Here is a 10,675-nt window from a genome sequence, read left to right on the forward strand (position 1 = left end):
CCATATAAACAATAATAATACAATAAAATTAAAAAAATATATTTATTATATATATCTACATACATTATATAGCGAAAAATGTATATTAATCTTGTAAACAAATGAATATATAAATTAAGCTATTTTAATGCACAATATATCAACTATTGACGTATTGAGATAGGTTATGGAAATAACCTTAAAATATAAAATATAACAAATATAAAATAAAAAAAGAGAAATATGAGACAGAATTTTCATCTATAATACATTATATGTATATCTATATAAAAATAATGAAAAAAAATTTTTTTTGAACTATATACTAAATGAATTAAAAATCAGTTTTTGTATTACTAATCTATGAATTTATGATAGTTAACTCACTTTTACTCTCTTCGAAAAAATTTATATATCATAATATCAAATTGACAGTTCGTAATATTGATCAAATTGACATATATCATAATGTCAAATTGACACATAAATGAAATAATTTACTATAAATATTGAATGTATGTATATGAGATTAATTTTTTTTTAAATTTTTAAATTTCAAATAATTGACAAAAAATTGTTTGATTGAACAAAAAAATTTAAACAAATTTTAATATTATAAATTGTTGATATATCTAAAGCGTCGTCAATTGAAATAGTTTTTTTTCGAACGTTCATATTATGAAAAGACATATACATGTGACAAGTATATAATTTAGTTAAGCAATTTTTAATAATCTTGAGTCTTTATTAAAACAAATTTATACAAATATATAAAATGAATAATTTGTTATTTTTGACCACATCATTATATGTTTGGAATATATTTTCATTAGTTTTACGAATATAATATCGTGACTGTAGGTTATAAATATCGAAGATTTATTGGTTTGTCGCTCGATCAAATATTTATTCCATTATGTTGTCTCGAAAAAATAAGGATTTAAGAACAATTAAAGAAGGAGTTGTTGGTAAATATGTCAAGAAAGAAACTCCACCTGAAATGCCAAGTAAGATATCATTACGTATTATTATGTCATATTTAGAATTTAATTTATAGAAAACAAATTTTTATATTGATAATATAGTTTTTATATTCTTTTTTTTATTATTGCTTTATTTGTTTTATTATTATTATACTATATCAAATATTAAAATATATTATTTATTTATTTTTTTATAATTATTATTTACTTTTAGTTATTAATGTATGGACAACTGAACCAAATAGAAGAACAAGGAATCGTAATAATCATTCAACTATTCCTACATCTATGGTAAATAAATAGCAATTGCGTGTACAATTTTTGTACATAAATAACAAATAATTTTTATGTAGTCTATTCCACAACAACCCAGTATGGTACAAAAGTTTGGAAATACTAAGACAACAATGAGTGCAGTAGGTTTAGGAAGTCATGAAGGAAAATATACTCCTAATAGTTCTGTACCAGATTTAGCACAAAGGTAATTTATCTTTTAAAATATATTTTAATTTTAAAGTTAAAATAAAATTTTCAATATATTATTTAGATTTGCCAGTCTTTCTGTCAATACTAGTACAAGAGATGGAATTTCATCTCGTACTGCAACTCCAATGTATCATTCTGGACTTTCACCTGCTATATCTCATACATATGTTAATCAATATGCTGGATCTGAATATCATTTAGATCGGGTTCAAACACCACAAATACCTTATAAACCTTTTGATATTGATTCAGGTTATGATGAATATAATCATTCTGCATATCGTCAAAATACAGGGTAGAAAAGTATTATACTTAAGATTTATAAAATTATCAAAAGTATGCATATTTTGTTTATGTTTATATTTTTAAGATATAGTCGTTGCCATTCAGAAAGATCAAGTTCTAGGAATGAACAACAAGAAGAACTTCCTTTACCTCCTGGATGGTCTGTGGATTTCACTCTTAGAGGTAGAAAATATTATATAGATCACAATACAAAAACTACTCATTGGTCTCATCCTCTTGAAAAAGAAGGCTTACCTACAGGCTGGGAAAGAATAGAATCACCAGAATATGGTGTTTATTATGTTAAGTAAGTTTTATAGCAATTTAAAATTAAAAGTATATATTATAATTTCTATAAAAAAATTATATTATTTATAGTCATATTACGCGACAAGCACAATATGAGCATCCATGTTATCCTCATGAAATACAAGCAGTACGCGTTGTATCACCACCGCGCCACACACATTTTCACTCCCACAGTGTTTTAGTTCCAGCTAATCCATACCTTAATGAAGAAATACCTCATTGGTTATATGTATACAGTAGAGCATCAGTAGCATTAGATCGTAAATTACGGTGGGAACTTTTTCGTTTACCGGAACTTGACTGTTTTAATGCTATGCTTACTAGATTATATAAACAAGAATTAGAAGAAGTTGTCATGCGTTATGAAGAATATAGGTTTGTTAAGTTATATTTTTTTTATTTTAGTACATAATATATCATAAACTTTTTAATTATATGATTTTTTAGGTCAGCTTTGTTATGTGAAATGGAACAAAGATTAAAGGAATTGAATCCAGAAACTTCTGGAGCAATTGCCTTACGACAATCTCTACCTTAAATAATCTCTATCTAAAATAAAGTTTATATATTATAAATAATTTCTACAAATAAAAAGAAATTATTAAACTATATTTATAGATCTCTGTTAGTAAACTGAATTTAATAAAAACATTTTTGTGATAAAAATTTATTTTATTATAAATTCATTTTGAATTTTCATATTGGTATGTTTTTTATTCATTAGAATTTATATTAAATCCATCAATTTTTATATATTCTATTTTCTTTCCTTTTTCTAATTTTTCTGTAAATTTTTGCCCTATAAAAATTTAAAATTCAAATTATTTTATATAAAATTATTGAATAATATTTAAGTTATTTTATTTAAAATAATATACTTCGTTCTGGAGTTGTAGGTAAGGATTCGTGTATTGATAGATAAAACACATATATAGCAGCAGTCCATGCACTAAATGCATATATTCCAGCTAAATATTGATGAATTTTTGGATAATTTTCTTTTTTTGGTAGACATCGTTGTAATAATAATTTTAACATATTATACAACATATTGTATTGTGTATTGTTCAACTACTATAATTATATACATAAGAAATATATATTTTATTTGAAAATGATCTTAATTTTTAAAAATTTGTTTTTAACAAAATATTCTAACCATATATTATATTTTTTCTCAATCATATCATTTAAAATTATGTAAGCATGCATATATAAGATATAATATATGATGTATATATAATATATAATGTTCATAAAAATTAAATTTTTTTAAAAATTTTTTTAAACTTTTTTAAAATTAAATAAATTAAATTTACATTTCTTACCTAATATTAATGTCTATATTATATGACAAATATATATATATATATATATATACACATTACAAATTATTTTTTTTTTTATTACAAAGAAAAAATCTTATCATTTTTTGATTTGTAAGTGACAACAAGTATTTCTATTATTATAATTGTTGAATAAATATAGACGGAAGAAAAGCAAATAGTAAGAGAAGAACAAAAATAGAATAAAAATCAGCGCCATCTTCAGAGTATCGCAAATGAAATTAGTGTAAGATAAGAAAAATAAATTAATCGGAGATTAGAAATGTAGTAAAAATTAACTATCAGTGTCATCACTTTTTGAATATCAAAGACAATTCTACAAAGATAGAATAAAGAAAGATTAGAATCAAAAATAAAATAATCTTCTAAAAATGTTTCTAAAAATAATGAACAAATATCGCCATCTTTTGGAAAGTTCAAACTTAACATGTCTTTGATACTCGATAGATGGCAATAACGATTAATTCCTGTATTATCCCTATCCTTCTTTTATTATTTACTCTTCTTACCTTATATCTAATTCATTTGCAATATTCTAGAGATGATGCTGATTTTATAATTTTTAACATATCTTTGTCTTTTCTATTCAATTCTATTCCTCTTCTATATTTATGTACTATACAAATTGTAACAATACTAATGATAAATATTATGGACCAAAATATAAGGACTTTTGAATAAAAAAAAAAAGAAAATAATAATTTATATATTTTTAAATGTAATATATATATTTTATATATACACACTATATATTTCTGTATTTTTATATATATTGTATATATATTTTATATATGTTAATTTATATAAATATTTTCGTTTTTCTGTATATTTTTGTAAAATATGAATTTTATTATTTTTGTAAAAAAATTATATGAAATATATATATATTTTTATATATTTTTATATTTTTCAATATGTCTTAATAATAGCAATTTAAAAAAATATATGTTATTATATTACGAATATATTATACAATATTAAAAAATGAATATAAAATTTAATATTAATTAAATTATTTTAAATTCCATCATTAAAATTAAAAATAAAATGATTAGAAATGTTTTATTGCTAAAAGAATATTTTGTAAATAATAGTAAAAATGCAAAATAACAATACGAAAATAAAATAGAATATACTTATCATAATTAGAACTACAAATTAATATATACATATACATATTTTAATTTTTTAAAAATTCTATTTAGATTTTGATGAAATTGAATGAAAAAATATTTAATATTATTTATTTTTTTAAAATTTAACGTCAACATTATAAAATATTTTTATACGTATTTATTATTATTTTAAGTTTTCGCAATTATCTCACAATATAATATTAACAAAAATTTATTATTTCTTACATAAAAAAATATATATAATATAAACATATATAATTATATATATTTTAAAATAAGTATAAAATATAATTAAAAATTAACTCGTGTGTTTTTATATTAACCTTCATATACCGGAATTATAATTTGATATTAATGTATATATACACATATGTACAGGTTTCACATTTTATATTCTTATTAATATACATATGATAGATTATTCTTCGATGAAAACAAGATTGTAATTTTGAATAATTAGATATAATTAGATTATTTATTTTACTTATATAAAGAAATATATGAATATAAATATTTTGTCGTGCTAAATTGAATTAAAAAATTATAAATTAAATTTTGTATATTAAGGTAAAATAATATTTTTATAGTAATAATTATATAAAATCATGAAATATATGAAGTTGTAAAATTTTATGCATACATCAATCTTCAAGGTTTTTCCTGTTATACAGCACTGTTTCCTATCGGAAAGTGGATTGTGATTGGTTGTGTGAACCCCAGACTGGAATGAGACAGTGGAATGGGATGTCTGGCAATCGAATAAAAGGGGAGGGAGGAGTGATTTCGCGCGTTGAACGGATACCGAATAATTTCGAAGAGATTCGCGAGTCACAGCGTCGTTTCGAATAATTGGACAAAAATTATTAAGCAGGCGAATCCGTCCATCAAAGCCTGACGAGATGTCCGTTATGGGAAAGGTAAGCAAATTAACATTTTAATGCATTGAATCCGACATTATTACAGTCTTACTCATATTATCAATTCTTTATTTGCAACGAGATCATTTCTTTAAACATTCGATTAAAAAATACTGTTTTTTTAAATGCATTTTTTTATTAATTATTAATTTCTTTTATAGTTTCTTATCCTTATTATTTTATTCTTTTCTTAAATCTGATTATATTTCACCGGTCTTAGATAAACTAATGTATGTATACTTTCCGTCAACGTGCCATTTGAAGCCAGTAAACATCGCAAAATGTGTTGCAGTATTTATCTCGTTTCTTTTTCTGAATTTTTAGCCAATACTCTATTCCTATTGGCGGAGTTCTTGTTCGTGGAGAGTGCGAATTGGTGAGTGAAAAATATTCGCTAAATTTTGGAAATAATAAATAAAAGGATCAGAATTTATTAAAATTTCATATTTTATTTTTAAAAATAAAATAAGTTTCTTAATAGAAATAAAATTATAATTTTTTGATTTCTTTATTTTTAACATGTATATTTAATGTTTATATAAAATTATATATATTTTTTTAACAGCATTAAATTTAAAAGAAATTCCATATGATATAAAACCAGTTAGCTTGATAAAAGGTGGTGGAGAACAACATTCTAATGAATTTCGTGAAATTAATCCAATGGAGCAGGTACCTGCACTTCATATTGACAATCACACATTAATAGAATCTGTAAGTGTATAAATATTCATATAAATTTCTTTATGTTATTTAGTGATATTAAGAATTATATTAAAGATGAAAGTTTTCTCATTGCAGTTAAATATCTTACAATACTTAGAAGAAACCAGACCACATCGACCTTTAATGCCTGCAGATCCAGTGAAAAGAGCACGCGTCAGAGAAATTTGTGAAGTTATTGCTAGTGGTATTCAACCATTACAAAATTTAGTTGTGTTAATTTATGTTGGAGAAGAACGTAAGAAGGAATGGGCACAACATTGGATTACTAGAGGTTTAACAGGTATTAAATTATGGAAATAAAAATAATTTCAGCAATATATTAATGTAAATATAACTATATATAAATATTGTTATTTTTCAGCTGTAGAAAAATTATTGTCATCAAGTGCAGGAAAATACTGTGTAGGTGATGAAATCACATTAGCAGATTGTTGCTTAATACCGCAGATATTTAATGCAAGAAGGTTTCTTGTTGATTTACGACCTTTTCCAACAATTTTAAGGGTAGATCGTCATTTAGAAAATCATCCAGCTTTTACTGCTGCTCATCCAAATAATCAGCCTGATTGTCCTCCAGAGGCAACCAAGTAGCAAGCAAGGCAGACCACTCTCTTCCTCTTTTAATTTATTGGAAGCAGGAAGAGAAGTGGTCTAATATGGTGTAGTTCTATAGTGGCAAAAGGTGATGCAACTTTACTTTCAAAAAAGTTACTAATATATAATTATAACAAAACAAGATGATAATATGTATATTAATTCTTTTTTTATAATTATACATTGTATATTAATGTATTGAAATTATTATTCAATTTTGTAGAAACATTTGTCATATATTTTATATAAATATTTATCTTTTCTTTTTTTTTCTTTTTTATATTATACACATATTTTGTATTACACCTTTTATCACTTATGAACTACGTTTAAGTATTGAAATGGTAAACAGTGTAAAATAGAATATTGAATTCTATAATAATTTTTAGTTATTTATCAAAATCAAATTGCATGATATGCTATCTATTTCAAATAAAAAACACTGTTCCATTTCTGTACTTATTCAGAGGATAAAAATGTTGGCCTTTTTAATTTTGTTATATTTTTTCATTAATTTTTATATATATAAAATCAAAATTAACAAAATTCTTCTTCGTACGATACTTACAATATTATTTTGTAAAACGTACTGACCTATTATAAATAGGTTCTGTTGTCTGAAATCAAAAGTTTACTTTTTATACACTTTTAATGATATAATTTTTCAATTATTTTTAGCTTGCTTAGATTAAGGAAAAGTGTTGCTATTAAATAATATTAAATATAACTTGAAATTCTTTACTGAGTATAAAGTAGCAGATTTAACATCGCAAACACACATACTCACACATTGAATAAATAGAAGAGGAAACGTGTAATAAGGGAATGCAATCTGCTCAAACTCCGTAATAATATCGAGAAATAAAAAGTACAAATCAAATTTCTTTTTCTAAAGCTTTATCTTTAAATATATTTTTGAGTATGTTTCGTTTTTTTTTTTTTTTTTTTGTAAAGTATATCATAAGTAAATATTTAAAAATTTTAATGAAATTAAATTTGAATTTTACATATTTTTTAGCGTTGAAAAATAGAATGATAGTACTCGATTTTATTTTATAATACACGCTCATAACGTATACAAAGTTATAATTATTTTTTAAACATTCCATGAAGAAAATTATATATTTGAAGAATTTGATGCGATTTTTATTTAAATAATAAAAAGTGATAATTAATAAAATTATTTAAAATATTTTTATGTTTTAATATTAAGCATAACTAAAACTTTACAATATATTTTTTGCAAAGAATAATCTTTGAAATATAGAGATACATTTTTTATTGTATCATCTATATGTATAACTTCTATATATTTTGTAGTTTTATACATGGAGAATACTTTTATTATATAACAAAAATGTCAAGACAAAACAGTATATGTAGTAAACTTATCAATAATGTCGGCATTGTTCCTTATTGCCGGGTTCCTTTTTATTATTACTTTCTACGAAAGTAAAAACTATTCTTGATTTAAAATATTGAATACCGTACTATATAAAAATGAAGGAGATGTTTGTTTGCATGTTTCTTCATGCAATCATTTAATTGTAATTGTATGCAGAAATCGTTTATATTCTATATTCTAATATAAAGCGAAAATAAGAACTGAAACATATTTAAAATTGAATTGTATACATTATATAAATGATATGATTAGATAATAATATATATAATTTTTATACATAATATAAATTCGAGTATTCCATGTAGAAAATCGAATTGTTAGATTTTCGAGATGGCTGATCGTTTCAATAAGTATTGCAAGTTTTACAGAGGTTTTATAGAGGTTATAGAAAATGCATAAGGAAAGAATGCAAACAAGCGTTATTCTTCAAGCGTAATTGCACAAAAAATTTCTTTATTCTTTATTCTTCAATTCGATTTTTTCGTTATTAAAGTATATCGTGAAACACTTAATCAATATATGATGTAAGATCGTGATGAATATTAATGAAGTGTCGTGATCATAATGAAGAGAATCTAAATTTTTCTTTGTAATCTTCGTGATATTTGTTATTCTTATAATAATTACATATTAAAGCAAGAAAGAGAAATGGATAATTTTTATGGAGAATGTTTCAAGCGAAAAAATCATTAATCTATCTTTAATATAGGATAATATATAAGAAAAATTCGAGGAATTATTATTGTATAAATATTATTGCATCTAATGATAATTTCATCTTTGATGCGATAACAATTAATTCTCCATTTCTCTAGAAAATATTTTTTTTTCTTTTATGTATAAAATTAAAAATTCTACTTTTAGCATATACCACTTTTTCATTAACTTGTTTGTGAATATATGAGAGTCAGAAGCAGGAAAGTACTTAATAATAATAGTAATAATAATGAATATTTGTTTTACAAACAAATTAATAAAAAAAAAACGCAACATAGAATCATTGTATAGTGGGATGAACTAAAGGCAATAATGTTTAGAAGTTCATTTTACCGATGGTCCTAAGTAGAATTTAGTTAGATAGAGCTACGTACACATTTATAAAAGGATGCGTGAGAAACTTTATAGAAGAAGCAAATGCGAGTATGTGTGTATAATAATAACGAATGCAAACGATACATCATGAAAATTTAAACAAAAACGAATCACCGGCATGATATGCATATAGATATTTTGTAAGTGAAAATGAATTATGTACGTTCATTGCTTATAAAGAATAATAAATTCTGTGTCATAGTGTATGTATATTAATTTGTAGATGCGAAGCTAAGAAACGCTGTTAACAGACTATAAATACACTTGTGAATGTGCATTTATTATTCGAATAAAGAATATGTTTTGACTGTATCAATTGATAATTGATTTATTAAGAAAGATATAATAGAATATCATAAGATAAAAAAAAAGAAAATAAAAGATGGACGAATACAAAAAAAATAAAGAAAAGAAAATAGAATATACAACTTACCTGGTGAAAAAGTTTTATATATTCAAAAATTTTGTTCCACTGCAAGATGCTCCAATCAATAGATGACAATTTAAAACTGAAAGAAATTTAGCTAAATAAACTAGAAATGAAAAAAAAGGAAAATCGTTGATCTGTTTTATAAAAGTTTCATCGATATCGCTTTGTTCTCTCTCTTTTTTTTTTAAATAACATAAGCGTTCTCATATTTCCTCTATCTAAACTGGATTAGTTTTCTTTCGTTTTCAATATCTTTATTACAAATCAATCGTGTAAAAAAATACATTCCCTTATCTATATTGACTAGTAAGAACAGCATCTTTTTCTGTTTTGTACGCTGATGAAATGCACCGAGAACCATAATTTCAGTTCTTCTGGTACTGTATACTCAGAATGATATGCTATTCCGAACGTAAGATACGTTAAACAAGAACAACAGCAACAGCAAAGTTCGCGATAGATAGTTAAAACGAGTATAATAATAATGACGGTGATATTAATTTGATTTTAATAATATTTCTGCGCTCTTTTGTCATTCGATATATATATATGTATATATATTTTTTGAAAATATCTATAGAATTATACTCGCACGATCCTTCAGTTTAACTCGTTTCAGAAAATACGAGATAAACCAAAGAACTGGGATTAACACGTTACTTAACATCGCAATACAAACGCATCTGTTTTCCTGTTTTTCCTGTTTCCGTTCGTGTACGTAGATACATTATAAAAAAACTTATAGACTAGTCGAACAGCTTACCTAGAGATCGCGTAAATTATACATCATTGTATTTACAGGTACGCATGCTACCACCTAATAAAGGACGTTTCATCTCTCGTGAGCTTTCTATCAAAATTTGGAAGGTTTCATCATAAGTCAAGAATTGGAGTGTTCGGTCAAATCCGAATAGAAAATGAATATATGTTGATAGATCGCAATATTGAATCGGAACCTTCCTAATTTCGACAAAATTACAATTGCAC

General features: G+C 23.6%; 2 protein-coding genes and 1 long non-coding RNA gene across 5 annotated transcripts; 2 read left to right on the plus strand and 1 right to left on the minus strand.

The window, feature by feature from the left end:
• The first annotated feature begins 376 nt into the window (after positions 1 to 376).
• Positions 377 to 2,702, plus strand: LOC122715133 (scaffold protein salvador-like). 3 transcript variants are annotated; one of them, XM_043937061.1, is made up of 8 exons: positions 377 to 494; positions 841 to 986; positions 1,177 to 1,253; positions 1,316 to 1,443; positions 1,510 to 1,743; positions 1,819 to 2,040; positions 2,112 to 2,417; positions 2,490 to 2,702. In XM_043937061.1, the coding sequence occupies exons 2-8, from the start codon at positions 896 to 898 to the stop codon at positions 2,578 to 2,580; spliced, it is 1,149 nt and encodes a 382-aa protein (XP_043792996.1). In that variant the 5' UTR covers positions 377 to 494; positions 841 to 895; the 3' UTR covers positions 2,581 to 2,702. The 3 variants fall into 3 exon arrangements, with proteins under 3 accessions (XP_043792996.1, XP_043792997.1, XP_043792995.1); XM_043937062.1 differs by lacking the exon at positions 377 to 494 and having other exon boundaries at positions 747 to 986; positions 1,825 to 2,040; XM_043937060.1 differs by lacking the exon at positions 377 to 494 and having other exon boundaries at positions 748 to 986.
• Positions 2,703 to 2,780: 78 nt separating this feature from the next.
• Positions 2,781 to 3,522, minus strand: LOC122715135. Its single transcript, XR_006346787.1, has 3 exons — positions 3,371 to 3,522; positions 2,921 to 3,116; positions 2,781 to 2,841 (listed from the first exon to the last, which is right to left on the minus strand). It is a non-coding gene; the product is annotated as an uncharacterized LOC122715135 (long non-coding RNA).
• A 1,767-nt stretch (positions 3,523 to 5,289) lies between these two features.
• LOC122715134 (probable maleylacetoacetate isomerase 2) lies at positions 5,290 to 7,714 on the plus strand. The gene is made up of 5 exons (XM_043937063.1): positions 5,290 to 5,441; positions 5,766 to 5,817; positions 6,007 to 6,155; positions 6,243 to 6,447; positions 6,529 to 7,714. Exons 1-5 carry the CDS (start codon positions 5,424 to 5,426, stop codon positions 6,756 to 6,758), a joined length of 654 nt encoding a protein of 217 aa, XP_043792998.1. The 5' UTR covers positions 5,290 to 5,423; the 3' UTR covers positions 6,759 to 7,714.
• Positions 7,715 to 10,675: the final 2,961 nt, after the last annotated feature.

The sequence above is a fragment of the Apis laboriosa genome, unplaced genomic scaffold, assembly GCF_014066325.1.
Source record: "Apis laboriosa isolate Shangri-la unplaced genomic scaffold, ASM1406632v1 scaffold34_cov151, whole genome shotgun sequence".
NCBI classification, from domain to species: Eukaryota; Metazoa; Arthropoda; class Insecta; order Hymenoptera; family Apidae; genus Apis; species Apis laboriosa.